At 36.4% G+C, this 24,494-nt stretch overlaps 1 protein-coding gene across 2 annotated transcripts in view; it reads left to right on the top strand.

The window, feature by feature from the left end:
- Window positions 1-23,851, top strand: part of IFT80 (intraflagellar transport 80) — a 139,945-nt gene extending 116,094 nt beyond the window's left edge. Inside the window, exons 12-18 of one of the 2 annotated variants that reach the window (XM_046658102.1) lie at window positions 2,944-3,079; window positions 3,498-3,645; window positions 4,770-4,941; window positions 5,868-5,957; window positions 6,053-6,225; window positions 18,421-18,544; window positions 22,300-23,851. In XM_046658102.1, coding sequence (XP_046514058.1) covers window positions 2,944-3,079; window positions 3,498-3,645; window positions 4,770-4,941; window positions 5,868-5,957; window positions 6,053-6,225; window positions 18,421-18,544; window positions 22,300-22,410 — 954 coding nt within the window. In that variant the 3' untranslated portion in view covers window positions 22,411-23,851. The remainder of the gene's footprint in view (window positions 1-2,943; window positions 3,080-3,497; window positions 3,646-4,769; window positions 4,942-5,867; window positions 5,958-6,052; window positions 6,226-18,420; window positions 18,545-22,299) is intronic. The other variant, XM_046658100.1, reaches the window with a different exon arrangement.
- Window positions 23,852-24,494: the final 643 nt, after the last annotated feature.

Here is a 24,494-nt window from a genome sequence, read left to right as displayed (position 1 = left end):
TAAACAAAGGAGCCCATATTACTGAGTTATCCTTCTAATAAGTGATATATTATGGTCTAATGACGCTTTTAACTTTATTGTTCAATGCTCCTAGTGAAGTGTTACTTTATATTTTATTTCCTTATTTTTGTAATTATTAATTTTAAATTTGAATAACAGATACATTCATGTGGTTCAGAAATGAAAAAGCATAAAAAAGTCTACAGTGAAAAAGTCTTCCTACTAAGTCTGTTCCTCATCAATACAATTCCTTTCCACCAAATAAGTAACCACCGTTATTAATCTCTTCGTATCTTTCCAGAGATCTTTAGTGCATATACAAACAAAACCCGTATATGTTCTTTTCTCCCTCTTTTAAAAAATGTAATATACAGCTCTGTACCTTGCTTTTCTCACGCAACACTCTATTTCTGGAGACTTTTTTCCGTATCAGTACATAAAGTGCTCTCCCAATCCTTTATCCCTCCCACCGTCTAGTACAACGTTTTATGGGTGTACCAGAATTTACTCAGCCTGTGCCCAGTGACAGACATTTAAGTTGTTTCCAGTCTTTTGCTATTACAGTGTTGCCAAGATGACTTACCTTGCATGTATATCTTCTTGCACATGTGTTACTGAATCTGTGGAATAAATTTTTGAAATGTTGCCAGGTCAAAGGATATGAGCAAAAATATGCAAAATTTGTAATTTTAATAATTGTTGTTAAGTTCTGTTACAAAGAGATTGTATCAGTTTATGTTCCCACTAGTAACACGTGAGATGCCCTGTTTCTCCACAGTCTCTCCATTATAATCATTTAAAGTCAAGGCTATGTAAGCACAACTTTTCCTTTTCAGTAGGATTAAGCATATGAAAAGGGAATAAATTTCTCAGCTTTTTAAGATGCAGTCATTATTTGTTAATAGGTTTGAAATGAGAGTCATTTAATAAGATTTAATAAACATTTATTTTAATGTGATCATTCTTTTTCCAGAACTCTTTTCCTAAGTGTAAGAAATTTACCATTTCATTATTATAAGAATGGAGGGGGCTTCCTCATCTCCTACTTCACTCAGTTATACAGGACATTTTTATCTCTTTTCCTTATATATAATGAAAAGGATTTTATTTATTTACTTTTTTGAGGAAGATTAGCCCTAAGCTAACGTCTGCTGCCAGTCCTCCTCTTTTTGCTGAGGAAGACTGGCCCTGAGCTAACATCCATGCCCATCTTCCTCTACTTTATAGGTGGGACGCCTACCACAGCATGGCTTGCCAAGCGGTGCCATGTCCGCACCCGGGATCTGAACTGGTGAACCCCGGGCCACCAAAGTGGAACATGCGCACTTAACCACTGTGCCACTGGGCCGCCCCCTGAAAAGGATTTTAAAATTTTATATTCTATAGAATAATGGAAAAAAATCACTTAATCTGTTTCACTTTATATATGAAGATACTAAAACCCAAGATCTTCCCAATGAATAACAGAGCCAAAACTAGAACTCAAGTTTGTCTTTCATTAAATGAATATTAGTGTAGGGCATGGAAGAAAGTTCAAATGAACTTGAAGCTGATTCCATGTCCTGTTGTAATGAGTGATCCAGAAGGAACAGAACAAAAGTGGACGTGGTAGAACTGGACAACAGGAAAATGGGGAATTCCTGCTCAATGAAGAGGGAATGAGAAGGAGGACACATCTCCTTTACTGTGTACATAGGTGTCATTATTATCCATCTTTGATTTCGAATTTCTTAGGAGAATTATATCTGTTTAACAGTATTTAGAAAAATATACTAGGTACTTTTGATGGTGATGATAAGCAGTTCATTAATGTAAAGATCAGTTTCTCTGAAAAGTTTCCATTTTGAAAATACCTAGAGTTATATTTCATGCATATCTTGATATAGATGGAAGAAAATTCTTTTCTTCCTTAAGACACAAACTGTGGTATTCTGTAATACCATAGAGAAGATTTTTTTTTTACATGTGTTATGAGCTGGTGTATGGCTTATCCTGATCCATTGACTTGGGTAAGGCTATAAATGTGTTTTGTTTTGTTATTTTAAAGGTGTTATGATAGAATACTTAGATATGATAACTTGGCAGTATGATCACGATTCTTGTTGAATTCACAGATCCTAGCAAGTCTTCAGACATAGTAAGCAGTAAATAAATCCTTCTTGGATTGAACTGAAATGAATCCACACTGAACCATTTCCAAGTTTTTAAGGAAATTTATTTCACTAGCTACTACAATAGTGTAATAGATTAATGCAATATTCCAGAAATACTTTGCTATTGTGGACAGAGCACCAATTTGCAGTCAGAAGTCTGGGTTGTAAATTCTAGATATGCTTGTTACCATCTTTTTCTGAGCAGAATTCCTTAATGGCTATGGATCTCAAGTGTTCTCATCTGCCAAGTAAGTATAATAATACCTACGTCACAAGATTGTTTCCTGTTTCACCTGAAATGAATGTGAAAGAATCTATAAAATTTAAGGCTCTAAAAGCATAATGTATTTCCACAAATCTGTTCTTACAGATCTTTAAAATATAGGCAAACTACTTAGAGTAAATTTTGGTATGATGAACTTACTAATAAAGTAGATCTCTCGTGTGATACCCAGACTTGCCTTACCCTTTCCACCCTCTCCGCCAGAGGAAGGGCAGGAAGACAGAGAGAAGTGTTTCTCAGCTTACAGAGTTTCAAAACATACAGTATTTTATAGTGTTTTAAGGGACATCTTTCCCTTGTAAAAAGAAAAAAGTAACTACACTCTTGCTTTTGAATTATTAGTATATTAGCAGTTCAAAATTATTTAATAGACATTTTATCATTATAAGTAGAGGAGTGGTATTTAATTGATCTTTAACAAACAAATAGTCTTGTAATTAAATAATTAAAAATGATTTGATGTCAAGTACTAAAGCTAATCCAGTATTTTTATTTTTTTAATTTTAGAATGAAGTTTTGGAAATTGCTCTGGATCAAAAGGGACTTACCAATGATAGAAAAATTGCTTTCATTGATAAAAATAGAGATCTCTATATCACCTCAGTGAAACGATTTGGGAAGGAAGAACAAATTATCAAACTGGGTAAAATAATTGTAATACATTTAAAATTTGGATTACTTTCAGTTTTCTTTAGGTCTGTCATATATTATACTAAATAGCTTACTTGTTTGAATGAATCTATGAATAGCGGTTTGGTCTCATAATATTTCTTAACTACTTAACTCTATTTTAATAGCAAGTCTTTAGCTGCTACAGCTAAATTGGCATTAAAAGAAAGACTTGCAAATTAAAAATATAATGGTTCTGGGTATAATATTCAAATATTTCCATAAAATCTTATGTGAATTTTTGCATTTGTTTTCACCATTGTATGATCAGAAAATAGACTCATACCTACCAGAAATTAGATGGGGTCTTGTATGTCAGCTGATTTTAAATACGTATTTTTAATACTTTTATAGTGGAATTAATAGTACATTAACATTCTTTTTAAAATAAGGAACAATGGTGCATACTTTGGCATGGAGTGATACTTGCAATATCCTTTGTGGACTTCAAGATACTCGCTTTACAGTGTGGTATTACCCCAATACGGTTTATGTGGACAGAGACATTTTGCCTAAAACATTATTTGAAAGGGATGCAAGGTAATATTTTACTGCGTAGAATTGTTTATTGTGGTAACTAAAACTCTAATAGAATGTCATGTCTTTGCCTCTAATTGCAATCCTGCAGGGTTATCTTTCACTTTACTCAGTCAACTAAGTAAATTGTTCAGCTAAAGGTAGCTTAATGAGATTTAAGTAATGGAATCAAGTTGAAAGCGTCGTATAATACTATTATATTTATTTGTTTGTTCCTTATATGATACAATTTTCCTTATATGAACATAGTTTTCAAGCTTAATGTTGTTTAATAGTAAGTCAGGTAGTTTTTTTCAATGTTGTTTAGTGATTTTAGTATAGGCACTCAAATTTTTTCAATGATACACAACCTTGTGACAACCTTTATTCTGTCCCAGATTATTATTGACCCTAAGACTTGCAGGAATGTATGTGTCTCTAGAATTGAATTTTTAAATTAATATTAAAGATAGAAAAAATATATATAAGATTGAAAAGTTTTAAAAATTTTTTTATGTGTCAGAAAATTAAATGTATTTATATTCCTAAGTTCTCTAAGAAATAGCAAGGAGATCTTTCACCCTTGACAAAATAGGAATACAAAAGCTTCTCGAAGTCCAAACCTTAGCTTAACTTTCAAATATACTTTGAGTTCATTTTTAATATTCAAGTTCACAATCTTAGCAAAACCAAAGAAGCATCATTTAAAAAGTATTTAAATTAATGAAGAGAAGTTAGTCTCTTTACTCAAAGTTCAACTCTTTTTTGTTATGAGAAAATAATCTTGGAATCAGCTTAATTTTCAATGGTTTATACTTTTAAAAGCTGAAGCTAAGTGATTTAATCATTTGTGTGATTTGCCTGAAGACTTAGGAAAAAACGTTTGTTTCAAATGCTTTTAGGCATAGCTCTCAAATATGTAATAATTTTTGCCATGTTTAAGTTTGTACGCTTTGCTCTGAGTGTGTATAGCAGGTTAGATTCAAATGTTTACTTGAATGTATACATTCTCCCTGGAGTTAAGTTTTTTGGGAGTGCATTTTGGAGGTTGGAGACTTCATATATATGTCAGGAGTCAACTCTTGATATTTAATATATACGAAAAATTTTGCTCAGAATATAAATTGCACTTTGCTTTTTTTCAACAGTGAATTTAGTAAAAATCCCCATATTGTAAGTTTTGTTGGAAATCAGGTAACTATAAGAAGAGCTGATGGCTCCCTGGTTCACATCAGCATATCACCGTATCCTGCCATTCTCCATGAGTATGTAAGCAGTTCTAAATGGGAAGATGCTGTAAGACTTTGTCGCTTTGTTAAGGTACCTTAAATTTCAGATCCATATTTGTTTATTGTTTATTAGTTTGCACAATATCTTCGTGCAAAATGAGAAATGCTAACAGCTAAGAGCTGGAAAAATTACAAAATGGGATCACATTTTTTTTAATCAGTGAAGACATGAGTGATACAGGGGGGTAGACGTTGCTGTGTGATTTATTCTCTGAAGTAGTTTTAATTTAAGTGAGTTGTTTTCCCATACTGGCACATATAAAAATCTCCTGTGGAACTTTTTTTATAAGTCAGATTCCCAAGCTCTCCCCCTCTCCCCTCCAGACATTCTAATTTATTAGATCTGGGGTGATGCTAGGCGTATTTTTTAAGTTCCTTAGATGGTTTGTACAGCCAAGGTTAAGAACCTATACTTTAGGTCAGCATTTCCAAACTTGGTGAATCCAGTATTTTCCAAACATATTTGACCACAGAACTGTTCTATTTTACATTGGTTAACATCCCTTAGAATACACATTTGTGAAATGACTTTCAGATGCCTTTCCTTACAATGGGTTGTTGGTGGCAATTTGGTATATTAGCATTGTCTGAGAACCTCACTATTTCTCTGGTTCCCGGTAAGTTACATTCTTTCACATCTCATCAAAAAGGCTGGAGAGTTTATAACTTTGAGTTACCGTAAAAGTATATCATAAATTCAAAAATAAATCTTTGGTAATTAGAAATGAAAATTTTCAAAACAATTTTATTCAAAAGCGGTTCTCTATGTGTTATTATTTTAACAAAGTGCCACAGTGAAATTTCCACATTATTAATTTATTAAATTATTAGTTTTTCCAGTGCCATGCTCAGTAATTTTTTATTTTTCATTAAAATAGAATTTTATTACATTTTAAATCACTGTTTAAGGCAGTTCAGCTATGTAGTTAAAATAGTTGTTCTTCTCTTTCACTTTAGGAACAAACCATGTGGGCTTGCCTAGCTGCTATGGCAGTTGCTAATCGAGATATGACTACTGCAGAAATAGCCTACGCAGCAATTGGTGAAGTAAATAATATTTACTTATGTGTATATGTTGTGTGTTTTTTCTTACCATAATTTATTGTATTTCTGTTACTATCCACTTCAAATTTTTTTTTTAGATTGATAAGGTTCAATACATCAATTTTATAAAAGATCTTCCATCTAAAGAATCAAAAATGGCCCACATATTAATGTTTAGTGGGAACATGCAGGAAGCTGAAATAGTACTTCTTCAGGCTGGTCTTGTTTATCAAGCCATCCAGATCAATATTAATCTCTACAACTGGGAAAGGTAATAAAAATATTTTTCATCAATTCTAAAACCTGACTGATCTTAATGTATTCTTCTGTCTACCACTTAGTAAATTACATTTTCCATTGTACTTAATAGTTTTGTAATATCACTGAAAAATTTATTCCCATTTGTATTTGTGAATAGTTTGCAATTAAAGGTTCATGCCTTCTTTCAACTTGTGATTGGTTGGTAGTTGGAGTGTGAAGAAGAAAAGAGAGTCTAGGATGTCTCCCAAATTTCCGATTTCAGTAATTAGATCATGGTATTAATATTAGCAGATTTGGAAGGGCATATAATGAGTTCAGTTTTAGGCATGTTGGATTTGAACTATTTGTGAAGAAATATGTGATAATATGTAGTTGATTAATGGAGCTGGAGCTCATGAGGAATTTCAACTGGAGATGTAGATTAAGGAGTCGTCAGCAAATGAATGGTAGTTGAAGCCAGAAGAGTGGATGCAATTGCCTGTGGGATGTATGGCATAGAAGACATTAAATACATTTATGGGATGGGTGAAAGAAGAAATATCCACTGAAAGCTTGAGATAAAGCAGTCAGACAAGCAGAGAGAAGGGCCAAGAGAGATTTGTGATGCTAAGGAAGAAAGATGAAAGGATTTGTAATGAGGAGTGGTCAGTAGTAACTTTCCCCCAGCATAAGGCTTTGGGACAGATTGCTTTCTGAGACAGAGCGGCATGCTGCTCTTCTCCCTGACATATTAGGTTTCTCTACTCATTCTCTCAGGTATGTATCTCAGTGAACAAGGTTGTAGTGTTTATAGACACCTGAACTTACTATGTTATAAAATTGACATGCTTATGTTTCCACATTCAGAATGTCTTTTATTATCTTTCTCTGGACTCAAAAATGACCCATAAATCTTCCAATTATAGGCCTCTTATTTCTAGTTCCCTTAGATTAGAATTTTTATAGATATCCTATTTCTGTCTTTCCCTTGAATAGAAGTAACAAAAATGACAGATAGTTAATTTTGTTATTGACATACTGTAGTCTCTTTATTTATGGACTAATGATCTAGACACTTCATACAATTCAGCCACTCTGTTTCTTTCCTTTATTTATATAAATTCATTGTCATTGTTTAGCTGTACAAAGGATCATGAAACATGTCTTTGGTTTTATAAACATGAATAAGCCATTGTCCTTGTCCTCAATTTATTCAGAATTCATAAAATTTAAAGTAGCTAGTCTGGAAAGAGATAGTATGAATAATATTTTTTGAACTCTATATTAAATAACTAATAGAAAGTTGTATATAGTGTTACCAAGCTATGAGTTCTATGAGAAAGAGGGAAGAATATAGCATATTTATAACTAGTATTTTTGAGAAAATATTTATGTTGGCACTTGCAGCTTAGCCTCTGCTCCTCCCCAAGGGGTGGCGGGTGGCACTCATGATCTGAGACTTCAGGAAACACAGCAGTGCCAGCAACCCAGCCCTCAACTTCTCCCCAGGAAGAAGCAACCCCAGACTTTCCAAAAGCAAGAGCTGCATCCAAAACACAGATATTCCAGCAGGGATGGTGGTTCCCTGACCTGAGGTTTCAAAAAGTGCGTGGGAGAGAGAGATGAGAGGCAGCAGGAGCAGCAGCATCACTCGTGGCTCAGCCCCTGCCCCTCCCCCAGCAGTAGCGGTGGCACCCGCAACCTGATGCTTCAGGAGTCACAGCAGTACCTGTGACCCATCCCCTAATGGCGGCATTCCTGACACCAGCCCTACCAGCAGCAGGGGCTGCACACAAGACCCCGGGACTTGTTCACTGGCAGCAACACCCATGAACCGAGTGCCTCTGGTAATGGTACTGCCAGCACCCCCAGATAACCTGGGAGCAGCAGCACAGGTGGTGCACGGGGCAGCAGCACCTGAGCCCGTGGAGAGCCCACAGAGAGCCAGTGGAGAAACATGAGACCCAGGCGACCCTGGAAGCAGCAGAGGTGCTTGCAGCCTGTGACCCCAGTGGTGACACCCACGACTGCGGGGACATCATAAGCAGCAAGGCAGCAGCAACCTCACAGGCACAAGCAGCACAAGAGGGCATTGGCGATGCCTCTGGCAGAGGCAGTGGAGGGTGGAAACTGCAGGCTCTGAAATGCAAGCAGAAGCAGCTCAGAATCAAAGTAACCAAAGCCGTGCCCAAAGAAGAAAGGCGGGTACCACCATGAATGTGCTGGCAGGGGATGAACTCATCACCCACCATGAGGAAGCACAGCAACACACAAAACAGAAGTAAAAGGACAACCCTCTAGAGACCAAACTGGAAGTCACAGAAGATTGCGATCTAACTGACAGAGAGTTCAAAATAGCTGTCATGAAGAAACTCAGTGAGTTACAAGAAAACTCAGAAAGACAGTTCAATGAGCTCAGGAATAAAATCAACAGAAGGAGCACTTCACCAAAGAGACTGAAACTGAAAAAACCCCAGAAATTCTGGAGATAAAGAAGACAATTAATGAGATGAAAAAAACTAGAAAACATTAGAAATAGAACAGACCATATGGAAGAAGGGATTCACAAGCTTGAAGACAGATCTAGAAATGATTCAGGTGGAAGAGGAGAAAGAACTAAGATTTTTTAAAAATGAAGAAAATGGAGAAATATCCAACTCAGGAAAAGCAACATAAGGACAATGGGTATCCCAGAAGGAGAAGAGTGGGAGAAAGGAGCAGAGAGCTTATTCAAAGAAATAACAGCTGAGAACTTCCCAAAACTGGGGAAGGAACTGGATATACAAGTCCATAAAGCTAATAGAACCCCTAATTATCTCAATGCAAAAAGACCTTCTTCAAGGCAGTTTACATTAAAACTGCCAAAAGTCAACAACAAAGGAATATTAAGAGCAGCCAGAGAAAATAGCATACAAAGGAACCCGCACCAGGCTATCAGCATATTTCTCAGCAGAAACTCTACAGGCCAGGACAGAGTGGAATGATATATTCAAAATATTGAAAGATAAAAACTGTCAGCCAAGAATACCCTGTCCAGCAAAGTTATCCTTCAGATATGGAGGAGGAATAAAGGCTTTCCCAGACAAACAAAAGCTGAGGGACCTCATCGCCACTAGGCCTGCCGTATAAGAAATGTTGAAAGGAGTCCTCTTACCTGAAACAAAAAGGCAAAAGCTTATGCAGCTTTGAGCAAGTGATCAACAGACAGCGAGAATCAGAAAATTGAGCTCTCTATGAGAATAGGTCAGTAAACACTTAATTATAACATAAAGGCAAAGAAAGCATCAAAAATAAGTAAAACCACAACAAACTCACAACATAAAAAAGGATAATTTGTGACAACAAAAACATGAAAGGAAAAGGACAGAACCTGCATAGGCTGATGGAGATAAGATGCTATTAGCAGAAAAGGACTATCTCATCTATGAGATCTTTTATACAAACCTCATGGTAACTACAAAACAAAAATATCAGAGGAGAGTCACAAATCACAGAAAAAGAGGAAACTGAGAAATGCATCACAGAAAACCAACAAACTGAAATGGCAGACAGAAATACAAGGAAAAAGAAACAATGGGAATATAGAAAAACCGAAAACAAAAGATAAAATAACAGTATTAAGGTCTCATATATCAAAAATCAATGTAAACATAAATGGATTGAACTGCCCAATCAAAAGACAGAGTAGCTGGATGTATTGAAAAACAAGACCCAACAATATGCTGCCTCCAGGAGCCCCATCTCAGCTCTAAAGACAAACAGGCTCAGAGTGAAGGGATGGAAGATGATACTCTAAGTAAATGGCAACCAAAAGAAAGTGGATGTAGCCATACTTATATCAGACAAAATAGACTTCAAGCCCAAAAAAGATAATGAGACAAAAGTGGACATTATATAATGATAAAAGGGACATTCGCCCAAGAAGACATAACACTTGTCAATATGTGCACCTAACATAGAAGCACCAAAGTATATAAAGCAACTATTAATAGACCTAAAGGGGGAAACTGACAGCAACACAGTAATAGCAGGGGACTTTAACACCCCACTTACATCAATGCATAGATCATCCAGACAGAAAGTCAACAAGGAGACATTGGGCTCAAAGGAAACACTGGAGCAGGTGAACTTAATAGGTATGTATATAACATTCCATCCCAAAGTAGCAAAATACTCATTCTTCTTAACATGGAACATTCCCAAAGATAGACCATATGTTGGGAAACAAAACAAGTCTCAATAAATTTAATAAGATTGAAATCATATCAAGCATCTTTTCCTACCACAATGGTAGAAATCAACTACAAGAAGAGAGCTGGAAAAGTAACAAATATGTGGAGACTAAACAACATGCTACTCAACAACTATTGGATCAATGAAGAAATAAAGCAAGAAATCAAAAAACGCCTGGAGACAAATGAAAATGAAAACACAACGTACCGAAACTTATGGGATGCAGCAAAATCAGGACTAAACGGGAAATATATAGCAATACAGGCCTATCTTAAGAAACAAGAAAAATATCAAATAAGCAATCTAACACTATACCTAAAAGAACTAGAAAAAGAAGAGCAAATGAAGCCCAAAGTCAGTACAGGGGAGGAAATAATAAAAATCAGTGCAAAAATAAATGAAATAGAGACTAAAAAGACAATAGAAAGGATCAATGAAACTAAGAATTCGTTCTTTGAAAAGATAAACAAAATTGACAGACCTCTAGATAGATTCACTAAGAACAACGACAGAGGGCTCAAATAAATAAAATCAGAAATGAAAGAGAAGAAATTGCAACAGATATGACAGAAATATGAAGGATTATAAGAGAATACTGTGAACAGATATATGCCAACAAATTGGATAATCTAGAAGAAATGGATAAATTCTTCAAATTATACAACCTTCCAAAACTGAATCAAGAAGACATAGAGAATCTGGACAGATCAGTAGTAAGGAGATCAAAACAGTAATTGAAAACCTCCCAAACAAAAGTCCAGGAGCAGACAGCTTCCCCGGTGAATTCTATCAAACATTCAAAGAAATTTTAATACCGATCCTTCTCAAACTCTTCCAAAAACTTAAAGAGGAGGGGATGCTTCCTAACTCGTTCTGTGAGGCCAACGTTACCCTGATACCAAAACCAGACGGGGGCAACAGAAAAAAAGAAATTACAGCCAATATCACTGATGAACATCAATGCAAAAACCCTCAACAAAATATTAGGAAATCAAATACAGCAATGCATTAAAAGGATCATACACCATGATCAAGTGGGATTTATTCCAGGGATGCAGGGATGGTTCAACATCCTCAAATCAATCAGCGTGATACACCACAGTAACAAAATGAAGAATAAAAATCACCTGATTATCTCAATAGATGCAGAGAAAGCATTCGACAAGATACAGCATCCATTTATGATAAAAACTCTAAATAAAATAGGTATAGAAGAAAAATACCTCAACATAATAAAGGCCATATATGAGAAACACACAGCTAACATCATACTCAATGGTAAAACCTGAAAGCTATCCCTCTAAGAACAGGAACCAGACAAGGATGCCCACTTTTGCCACTCTTACTTAACATAGTATTGGAAGTTTTAGCCAGAGCAATTAGGCAAGTAAAAGAAATAAAAGGGATCCAAAGTGGAAAGGAAGAAGTAAAATTGTCACTATTTGCAGATGACATGAGTCTATATATAGAACCCCCTAAAGAATCCACAAAAAGACTATTAGAAATAAATAACAAACACAGTAAAGTTGCAGGGTACAAAATCAACACACAAATATCAGTTGCATTTCTATACACTAATAAGGAACTAGCAGAAAGAGAAATGAAGAATATAATCCCACTTATAATCACAGCAAAAAGAATAAAATAACTAGGAATAAATTGAACCAAGGAAGTGAAAGACTTATACATTGAAAATTATAAAACATTGTTGAAAGAAATCGAAGAAGACAAAGAAATGGAGAGAGATTCCATGCTCATAAATTGGAAGAATTAACTTAAAGTGTCCTAAAGCAATCTACAGATTCAATGCAATCTCTATCAAAGCCCCAATTACATTTTTCATGGAAATAGAACAAAGAATCCTAAAATTTATATGGAACAACAAAAGACCCCAAATAGCCAAAGCAATCTTGAGAAAAAAAGAACAAAGCTGAAGGTATCACACTCCCTGATTTCAAAATATACTACAAAGCTATAGTAATCAAAACAGCATGGTACTGTTAGAAAAACAGACACACAGGTCAATGGAACAGAATTGAGAGCCCAGAAATAAACCCACACATCTATGGACAGCTAATCTCTGACAAAGGAGCCAAGAACATACAGTGGAGAAAGGAAAGTCTCTTCAAGAAATGGTGATGGGAAAACTGGACAGCCACATGCAAAAGAATGAAAGTAAACCATTATTTTACACCATACACAAAAATTAACTCAAAAGAGATTAAAGACTTGAATGTAAGATCTGAGTCCATAAAACTCCTGGAAGAAAACGTAGGCTATACTCTTTGACATAGGTTGTAGCAGTATCTTTTTGAATGTCATATTCCCTCAGGCAAAGGAAACAAAAGAAAAAATAAACAAATGGGACTACATCAAACTAAAAGTCTGCATGGCAAAGGAAGCCATCAACAAAATGACTGGACAACCCACCAACTTGGAGAAGATATTGCAAATCATATATCCAATAAGGGGTTAATATCCAAAATATGTAAAGATTTCATAAAGCTAAACAACTCAATCAAAAAATGAGCAAAGAATATGAACACACATTTTTCCAAAGAAGATATGCAGATGGCCAACAGGCACATGAAAAGATGTTCAACATCACAAATTATTAGGGTAATACAAATCAAAACTACAATGAGATATTACACACATACACACGTATAGAAAATGGCTATAATTAACCAGACGGAAATAACAAGTGTTGGAGAGGATGTGGAGAAAGGGGAACTCTCATACACTGCTGGAATATAAATTGGTGCAGCCACTGTGGAAAACAGTATGGAGATTCCTCAAAAAATTAAGAATAGAACTACCATATCATCCAGCTATTCCGCTGCTGGGTATTTATCCAAAGAACATGCAAACACTAATTCAAAAAGATATATGCACCCCTGTGTTCATTGCAGCATTATTCACAATAGCCAAGACTTGGAAGCAACCTAAGTGCCCATCAATGGATGAATGGATAAAGAAGATGTGGTATATATACACAACAGAATACTACTCAGCCATAAAAAAAGACATCATGTCATTTGTGACAACATGGATGGACCTTGAGGGTATTACACTAAGCGAAATAAGTCATACAGAGAAAGACAACTACCATATGACTTCACTCCTATGTGGAAAATAAACTCATGGGTAAGGAGAACAGGTTAGTGGTTACTAGAAGAGAAAAGGGTTGGGGGAGGGTGAAAGGAGTAAAGGGGTGCATGTGTATGATGATGGATAAAAACTAGACTTTCGGTGGTGAACACGGTGCAGTCTATATAGAAGTTGAAATACAATGATGTACAACTGCAATTTATATAATGTTATAAACCAAAGTGACTTTAATAGGTAAAAAAAAGAGGAATGCGGGCTTTGGAATCAGACCTGGGTTTGATTTCTGGTTCTGCACTTAACCAGGTCTGTAATCTTGGACAGGTTACTAAGGCTCTATAAGCCTCAGTTGTTACATTTAAAATAGTGATAATAACAAAAGCCTCATGTTTATGGCAGGATTAAATGAAATGGTGTGTGGAAATCTCTTAGCATACTGCCTGACACAGAGTAAGCCTTCACTAAATGATAGCTATTATTCGTATTTTAAATATTTTTTGAGTGTCTCTTTTGTGCCAGGTTTGAGGCACTGGGGATACAGCAGTGAACAAAATGGACAAAGTTCTGTGATGACAATTCTGGTTCTAAATGGTGTGGCTAAGATAAAAATGTAGAAGTAACATGGATAGATAGTTGGATCCAATATAAGAATCAACATATGACAGCATAATCCAAAGAACGACCTGCTTAGAGAGTAGAATAATCCCCGTCTGCGAACATATTCAAACATAGGATGAATGATAAAATTATGTGATCGATTAATTAGTTAATTGCTAGACGTCTTGCATGCCTATCTATATAGACAATGGTCTTTTTAAAAAGATTGTATATTTTCTTCACATGTATTTCCCTTTTTTTCTAGGAGTGAGTATGTAATTATTCTCATAAATTAATACTTGCAGAACTGGCTTATATTATCAAATAGTGTTTTTCCTTTTCTTAACTTTGAGTGTTGTGCACATTCCAGGAAAGGCTGGCAGGGCTTGAGTGTCTGTGTCGGCACATTTGGTATCTGTGTAGACCGAAGCTCTACTTGGTGGTAGATTTTTTGTATGTGGGAGGGGTGGGATGGTGATTAAGCTGTCTGACAATTTGGATTTGTTGAATTTTCATTGCCTTTATCTGTCCACTTCATGAAGTCCAGCAGGGAGTGGGATGTACAGGTGTGAAACCAGGAAAGGTCCTAGACGCTGAGGGAAGCCACTGAGGGAATTACCAGGCTCTAGGAGTAGTTGAGGCTGTGAGGATGGCTAAGATGACCTACGAGGATTTAAAGAATGAAAAGGCAGAGGGAGTGCAACAGGCAGATGTCTCCTGGAATCCAACATTTAATGGTCTAGTTTAAGAGGAGAATTCATCAGAGAAGATCAGGAGGGCACAGAAAGATGGGAATTTAAAAACTGTTTATTATGGAAAATTTCAAACATATACAAAAGTAGAGAGAATAGTGTAATGAATCCCCATGTACCATCACTCAGCTTCAACAGTTATGTATAATCTCTACCCCTCCTCCACCCCTCCCCTGCCAGTTTTTAAAGCAGATCTCAGTCATCATATCATTTTACCTGTAAATATTTCGGTATGTATCTCAAAGTTTTTTTAAAATCTAGCCACAATACCATAGTCACACTTTAAAAAGTTAACAATAATTCTCTTGTGTTCTTATTTCTCTGATTGTCTCATAAATGTTTTGCTTTGTTTGAGGATCCAAAAAAGATCCATACATTGTGATTGGTTGATATGTTCTTAAGTTTTTTTTTAATCTATAGTGTCCTTTTCTTTTTGTGTTTTCTTGCAATTTTCCCATTGCAGAAACTGCCTATAGGATTTCCAATAGGCTGGACTTTGGTGCTTGCATCTTTGTGGTGTCATTTAACATGTCCCTCTGCCCCTTGAATTAGCTATAAATTGGTGTTGAATCTAGAAACCTGATTAGATTTAGGCTTAAATTTTTTTTTGTTTAAAGATTGGCATCTGAGCTAACAACTGTTGCCAACCTTCTTCTTTTCTTTCTGCTTTTTCTCCCCAAATCCCCCTTGTACCTAGTTGTATATTTTAGTTGTGGGTCCTTCTAGTTGTGGCACATGGGATGCCACCTCAGCATGGCCTGATGAGCGGTGCCACATCCACACTCAGGATCCAAACCAGCGAAACCCTGGGCCCCTGCAGTGGAGCTCGTGAACTTAACCACTCAGCCACAAGGCCGGCCCCTAGGCTTAACTTTTTTTTTTTCCTTTTGGTAAGGCTCCCTCTGAGGTATTGTTGTCTATATTTCCATAATGACTGGTTGTCTATCTTTTTGTGATGTTAGCAGCCGTTGATGATCATTGCCCAGATCCATTAATTAATTATGGTGATATTCTAGAATTCTAGAAGGATAAAATTTAAGTATTGGATGAAAAATATATTAGATTGCTTTTAAGATCCCTGAATTTCAATACTCGTTTAAATCCTTTAGAAGAGAACAGATTTTATTTTGTTGACGTGTTATTCCGTTTGAGAAGCACAGTCTTGCTGGTTTGTGCTTCTGTCATTCATATTTGAATTTGAAAATTGCCTGCAACCTACTAAGATGCAGCCCTTGGAGACCTGTAGGTAAGTGAGTTATCTGCTTGGCGTTCACTTGGGCATTTGGTGGTAGTCTGTTCTCAAAAACTGGAATTAAAAGAGGTAGAAACTAGAAACTCCAGGTATACATATTGATCCTTTATGTAAGTATTAATAAAAATAATTTCTCTACTTCTGCCAGTTATATAAAGTGATTTTGCTTCATTCAAGTTATGTAAAAAATCATATTTTGAAGTTATAGCATCTTTGTATATAACTTGTTTCTATTTAAATCAGAGAAGGTACATGGATTTATTCCAGTGTCACATTTGTTTGGTTGCCAAATAGCCCTTTTAAAGCTAAAGACATACTGTTCCCATAACCCTTACACAATCTGGAGTGAATTCCCTCCTCACTGTGGTAAGGAGATATTTCTTAGCCAGTATGTGGTTCAAGAGAACATTTAAAATAGTGCATATCATTTGAATGTTTACCCTTAGCCATTGCTCTTCAATCAGATAATGAATACATATTTGATAATAATGACTGTAGTGATAGATGATACTTAGTATCCAGTATCTAAATGCAGTATTAGACATCATATTCTATCCTTTCTATATAATTTCTCTCTATATTATACAATCCTTTGACGTTCCATAACAAAATATCTCTTTGGAATTTTCGAAAAGCCCCAACTGAGAATACATGCGTATGTACTCCCCACTGAGACTACCTCTAGTTTTAGCACTCAAGAACTCCTTCCCCCATCACATACAATCATAAAGAAAGAATGGGAAATGGAATTTCTAAGGTGCCAAAGAATATTTCACAGGAGTGTCCACTCACACGTGCACCATGGAAGCAGAACCTTAGGGACACGTAGGGGGCGATAGGCAAAAGGGTTAGAAGGATTAAGGCATCTTTACTTCTATTTCTCATCTTTGGAGCCTCTGTGAATTGTTTTCTGCCTTCTCTTTTCTTCCACTTTTGTTCCTCTGTATTCCAGTACCTCTATATTCTTTTCTGTGTATCCTCTTTTTCTCTGAAAGACTTAAAGTCACAGAGGAATGAGGGAAACTTGTGGGGCATTTGTGATGGGTAGCAAATACTGGCCCTTAGATTTGGCAATATGGTTTATATGTATATATTTTTTATAAGAAATCACTGCTGAATTTTGGCAATATAATTTGTATAATATGTGACTTAATTCATTTATTTTTCATTTTAAGTCTGTAATCTCTCTCTCAATTGTCTATCAATTGTCAATTAAGACACAGAGCATATCTAAAATACTTTTTAAAGTGACTTTAGGTCAAAACAAAGCATGCTAAGAAGGAAACAGATTTTCCTTCTGAAGAGTCATATGTTGCAAAAATCTAGTCAGTAATCAGTCTTGTCTAAAACAACAGATTTATAATAGCTGGCTCTGATAAATCATGACTGGCCTATTCAGAAGTTGTATGTCATATTAGAAAGCAAGAGAACTTGAGAAATACTGTACTTGACTATAATGATGGCCGTTTCCCATACTTTGAAACAAGATGACAGAGGACAGTGTAGGAGAGCTATACGCTACTGGATTGCTCCTGACTCAACTAATGTGAGTTATGCCCAGGATTACAGGCTGAGATGCTGTCCAAATCCTACATACAAAAATAGGCCTGGAACTGAGGATTAATCCTTTAATTTCCCTCCAAATTATCAATATGTAGATTTTGTGTCTTTGCTTGTACTACTGATTTCAGCAATTCGTTTAGTTCTCATCTATTTAAATAAAATATTACCTTAAAAATAATAAAAGATATCAGTATTTGAGTATTGAACAGAATAAATTTGCTGCAGCCTTAGAAAAATGATTAAGATAGTTGAACCACTTACCATGGGGGTAAGTTCATTCACTTGAATTTCATTATGATTTCAATGAATTTTTCAGTGAACATTTACGATATATATACTGTGTAGTACTCACCAAAGAGAGAGGAAACCCAGATCTCCCTTCAGTAAATGTATAGGTTAGTGGAGGAAACAGACTCATAAATATAATAATTATAATATACTGTAACCAGTGCTTTAATACTAGTATGTATAAAATGTTATGGAGCACAGTCATTTATTTCTACAAGGGGAGCTGGTGAGGGAGAAGAGATTGTGTTTCATCTGTACCTTGCAGTGTAAATAGGACTTGGCGAGATGGATGAGGTGGGGCCTGATGTTCCATGCTGAGGGGTGAGTGCAGGGAACAACCTGGACCACTTGTCCCTCCTCTCACCCCAAAACTCGACTGCCCATAAAGGCTAATCTAAGCAATGCTGATAATCTGTTTCATTTCTCATTATAGGGCACTTGAATTGGCTGTAAAATACAAAACACATGTTGATACAGTTCTTGCTTACCGTCAAAAGTTTTTGGAGACATTTGGTAAACAGGAAACTAATAAACGATACGTGCAGTATGCGGAAGGCGTAAGTATTATACAGTATTTTATAATAATGTATATGTTTTGTAAGTAAATATAATAGTCATCTTAATGAGATAAAATTTGAATAATTTGTACCATAATCTCTGAAAAAAATTACTTTTTCGCTTTTGATGTTGTAGCCTTATTTTGACTATATAATTATATTAATAAATTTTTTTTCTGCAATCTTACAGCCAAGTTTTGATTAACTCCAGTCTGTTTTCATCATATTCAATTTGTGTTAAGTTTGGGTACTAATTGATATTTTTAGATAAACAATATAAATGGCTGGGATAAACGCTTTTAGCTCCTGAATTTTGTCTTCTATCAGCTTCCCCCTCTGCTCCAGGGGAGATATATAAACACAAAGGGCATTGGCCAGAAATAGATACTTTGTCTCTTTGCAGAATTAGGGAGCTTGGTTGCACCTCAAGAGGGGCCTAGCCTTGGTAAACTTCACCAGCTAGAACCAAAGAAGGCTAACACTTTGCCTCTCAAATTTCTACCAGAATCTCACATTTTGTCAATTCAGTTAGAATAAAGGCATTCCATTACATATCAACTCACAAGGAGAGCCAGAACAAGAGAGTTTGCCCAAGTGCCTAAAGCAGAACTGATTGTGGCCACCTGCTCAGATATTTGCTCAGACTGCAGAAAGAGAGTTCACCTCTAGCCATGTAGATCCAAGAGACTTGTAATCCCAAAGTAGGGCCAACCTTGCTCCCAGCTCTGTGAACCAGTTGATTTCCTTAGCCTTTTATTCATTCAGAAAATATCTATGAGTGCTCACTCTGGGCCAGGTACTACGCTGGGTGTTGAATCAGATGTGGCTTCTGTCTTTGTGGAACCTATAGACTGTGTGGGATTCTCCTCCTTGCGGATAGAATACAGTGGAATGTCCTGCTGCATCCTAGGGGGCAGGATAAAGTAGAGGAACCTTGGGAAGAGGAAAGAAAGTAGGAAGAAGGCACCTACAGCTCCTACTTAAAGCCAGCAGTAGCCGTTGACCATATCATTAGAAAAACTCAGTCTTTCCCCTACTGTGTAGGGAAAAAACCAGTTCTTCCCTACTATGAGTCTTTCACCGCGAGTCTCCTTTACTATTCGCACAAAACGCTTCACTTCAAGTCAACTTCCCAGGGAGGCCTTCTCTGATCACGATATTTGAAATACAACGCCCACCCACCTCCATCTTCACCCCTGGCACTCACTCTCTTCCTTCCTTGGTTCCAAAACTCTTCCCACTTCTGACATAATATATATATAATTATCATTATCATGTCATTATCTATCATATATATATTCTGACATTATATATATATGTCTTCCACTATTATTTGTCTTTGTTTATCTCTCTATGAAGACGGGGACTTCTGTCTTTTTGTTTATTGCTTAATCCATGCACCTAGAACAATCCTTGGCGTATGGTAACACTACATATTTGTTGAATGAGTAATTGCATCGTATAGAGAAGGTATGTGGGTTGAGGAATGAAAACACTTGCTGGTGGTGTTAGTGAGACGTTTATGAAGTATAGTGGGAACACAGACACATTACAGGGGCCTGGGGAGAGAATGAGAGTCAGGAATGAGAAGAATGAGGGCGGTAGCTTGCAGGGAGACAGAATAGAGAGGGAAGGATGATGAGGAGCAGCCAGTGAAGAGAGGAAATTGAATATGTAAATCATAATTGAAGGCGTATATTCTAGAGGAGTCAAAGAAGATGGAATCGAGGACTTCATGTGAAGAAGTTGTCCTGAGACAGAAAGGAAAGAGACAAGGATGGCACAGATGTAGGTAACTTTGTGTGAGGAAGGAAATCAAGTGAATTCATGCCTGATGGCCACGGTATCCTCTGTAAAGTAGGAAGCTGATTCCAGCTGAGAATAAGCGAGATGGGGCAGAGGATGGAGAGCCATTTGGTATGATTTTGAAATTACTTCTGTGTGAATAAGAATTTACCAGGAACTAAAATAAGATGTAGCAAATAGTACTGACACTCCCTCTAGTAGAAAGGATGTGTTTTAGGGTAGAAGTCACTTGACAGCTTGAGTACATCCTTATGGAAAACCCACAACTGAAAGTACTCTATTACAATGACTAAATTATCAGTAGAATATTGTTCTAAAACTGGATAAATGCCAAAGTGAAAGTGAAACATTTATTCTCGGTGGAATAGCTGTCCCCTGAGACCCTCAGTTATACTACAGGTAAGTAATATAGATGTCATCAGTCCACTTGATGGACTTCTGCTGCAACGGAGCAACAGTTGTTCAGTCAGTGTACCGTTAATATATGGTTTATTGTGATTGATTCGAGAAACATGCGTAAGTCAATTTAAGGCTGGAAGAAGGCCAAGGCGTTCATCAGGTTTTGTCTTTCTCTTTGCAAATGTTTTGTTAGACATAGAACTGACTGTTTTGCCATTTAAAAAATATGAAGTTCTGGCCTGATTGAAAAATGAGTCTTCCAAATAATCTAATGTTTGCTCTGCCTTTCACTGAGCTGTCACTTGCATTTTAGCACAGACATTCATCTTCTATGAGTAAGAGGGAGTCTTTTAATTCGTTCATCTCATATATTTTAGACAAGTATATGGAATTATTATTTTTTAAAAAGTGACCAAAAATATCCACAAATTACTTCATAGAGATTTACATAAAGGATATTAGAATAAAAAAGAACCAAATACTTAATTTCATCAGCTTCCAACACAAAATAAAAGAGGCATGAAGTCCTGTTAAGGTTAAATTAATCTCTCAGTTACTTAAGATGAGTCTGTTCAAGCAGCAAGTCGTACCTCAGTCTGGTTTATTCCCACTTACTCCACTCCACTCCCCTCCCTGGAGGTAGAAGCGATTCCCTTTTGCCTCAGTCTCAGGAGTTTGGGTTTATTACATAGTAAATCAGAGTTAGTTTAATCTAGGACCCAATTTTTGCCCTGTTTTGCCTGAGAGGACATAGATTCCTAAGTGCGTGAACTCCAAATTATTTTAAACAGTAGAATGCTTTTTCCTAAGGGAATTTTTCATAGACCTCGGGGCAGAGTCCATTTCTAACACAAGTCTAACGAGCTTAGGGAAGGGGCAGGGCTAGACTGGCAGGGGCAGAGGAGCTGCGTCATGGGTCAAAAGGAAGCAGACGGATAAAAATGATATCACTTTTCAGTTATTCTTTTTATGTGTCTCCCAGCTTTGCTTTCCAGCTGCTTCCTCAAATATTTTTTCATCGTTGTCTTCACCACCACCATGTCTTTATGTTACTTTGAGAGTTGTTGCACAGGGGTTGCTTTTGCAGAATATGCTCAGGGGGAGGAAAGGCTCCCTATCTTTCCTCGTAGCTAGGCGTCTGATGGGAATCTCGGTAAATAAGCGGTCTGGAGCTGACCCATGTGAAACATGGCGTGGTGGCCAGAGCCCCGTGCATTTCCCTCTTTTTGGAGGAGAGCAGCCCACCTTCTCTCCTCTGTCCCGGAGGCGCTGTTTAGCTGTGCCTTTTATAAAATTGCTACAACTAGATTTTGGTCTTTTGAATCACAGTGAGAGTCTTTGCTTTCTATTGTGATAATTGTTCTATTTGATCTTATTCTTAAACCTATTTTTTTTTTTTTTTGAGGATTGATTCTTAACTTTGCTTTAATGTCTTTTTCTCTAATGTTTTGGGAGTCATACAGTCTATTTTTGTTTACTCTTGTTTACCTTGGGCTAAATAGAAATGTCCTATACTATATACGCATGTTTCTTCCTTTCTTTGATTGCAGCTCCAGATAGACTGGGAGAAGATCAAAGCCAAAATTGAGATGGAAGTTGCTAAAGAACGAGAACGATCATCAAGTAACCAGTCCAGTCAGAATACAGGTCTGAAGCACTAACGTACGCACCTTTAAGAAGGTCTACCTTTTGAGGCTAATTCTGATTAACCAAGGATAAGCATGTTTTCGTTGCTAAAGAAAAAGGCAAAATCTTTAAGTATAAGCACTTACTGTATATTTAATACTAAAAGTATATTCAGAAAGACTAAGCACAAAATCATTGACATAATTTCATCTTTTATATTTTTTAGTCCAATAATTAGCAAAATAGGCCTATATATTTATGATCCACCTGTGTATGTTGCTTACATTCCTGTGTTTTACCCGTTATTTTATCCCTGAATCTTTCAGCAGGAATAAATATTAATGCTGATAATAAAACATTGGACTCTTTAACATGTTGCTATCATTAATTTCTATTTCACCTCTAAATCATAAAGTGCTCCAAAAGTTTAGTTATACAACAAAAATACGTGAGGATGAATTTATGAAAATATATAACGATACATGTACTTGTACACCAATGTTCATAGCAGTGTTATTTGCAGCAGTAAAAAGGTGGACAAAAAAGATATCTGTCAACAGATGAATGGATAAACAAAGCATTATACACATACAGTGGAATGTTATTCAGCCTCAAAAAGGAATGAAATTCTGACACATGCTACAAAATGGATGAACCTTGAAAATATTATGCTAAGTGAAATAAGCCAAACACAAAAGGTCAGATATTGTATGATTCCACTTAGATGAGGGACCTAGATCAGGCAAGTTCACTGAGGCAGAAAGAACAGTGGTTGCCAGGGGCTGGGGGGAGCGGCACACGAGGAGCCAGCGTCTCACAAGTTCGGGATTCCTGTTTGGGATGAACGACTTCTGGGAGTGGAGAGAGGGGCTGCTTGCACAGCATTGTGAATGTCCTTTATGCCACTGAACTGTACGCTTAAAAATGGTTAAAATGGTAAATTTTCTATATATTTTACCATAATTTTAGAAATATATCTAGAATCGGCAAGAAATCCTCATTCATCTTCTGGCTTGAGAATGTTCAGGCGCTAGGCCCTGGAGTCTGAATTTGTGAAAATCTCCTTAAATGACAAACCTGTTTGACTAGCCTTAATTCAGTATGTCCCCAAATTATTATTACCACAAAAGCTTTTTAACATTAACACAAATACTCCTTAGAAAGTCTTCCGCGACGCCGTTTTTTGGAAATGGTATACTGGTGAATGGATATATGCATATGCATGAGAAACTGGTTACTTCTCTCACCTCCATTTTAATTAATATATCCAGGTTTTGATTATGCAAGTGTTCCTGTCTTTTCAACATACTCCTTTTCTTTTCTGGAGTGTTGTAATATTCTGTTCTTCATCCAGATGCTGGGTATGAGGGTGTGTTCTGTTTGTGAAATACTATTGAGCAGTTTACTTATAAGTTGTACCTACAAGTTTATATATGTTTTCTATATTATGTTATATTTCAATAAAAAGTTTAAAAAGAAAAATGGTTAAAAGGGTAAATTTTATATTATGTTTATTTTACTACAATTCAAAAAGTCAAAAAATATAATGAAATATGCCTACATTCTAACAACAGTTCTCTGACACCAACCAGGTGTCCTACAGTTCAGTTCAATTCTGACACTGAGTACCCAGAGTTAGTGTCAAGTCCCACAAGGTAAAGGACAAGATCCCCAACTAGACTGCCCAACCGCAAGCAGGGACCCCAGGATACCCATACTTCTGTCTGACTTGGCTGCAAATTTGGGGGTTCCTACCAGTCCCCCTTTAGGTTTGATAATTTGCTAGAATGACTCACTGAACTCGTTAAAATGCTTTACTTTCAATTACAACTTTATTGTAAAGGATACAACTTGGGAACAGACAAATGGAAGAGAAGCACAGAGCAAGGTCTAGGAAAAATGAGAGGTCTGGGGGAAAGTGAGGAGGCACAGTTTCCATGCCGTCTCCTGTGAAATCCAGGCACATCATCCTCCCAGCTGCCACTGTGCTCACCAATCAGGAAGCTTCCCCAGGCTTTGCTGTCCTGGACTCTTTATTTATTTATTATTCTTTTAATTAATTTTTTTTTTGAGGAAGATTAGCCCTGAGCTAACTACTGCCAATCCTCCTCTTTTTGCT

The sequence above is a fragment of the Equus quagga genome, chromosome 4 (genome assembly GCF_021613505.1).
Source record: "Equus quagga isolate Etosha38 chromosome 4, UCLA_HA_Equagga_1.0, whole genome shotgun sequence".
NCBI lineage: Eukaryota > Metazoa > Chordata > Mammalia > Perissodactyla > Equidae > Equus > Equus quagga.
Note: the sequence above shows the minus strand (reverse complement) of the source record. Positions and strands in the feature narration are given on the sequence as shown.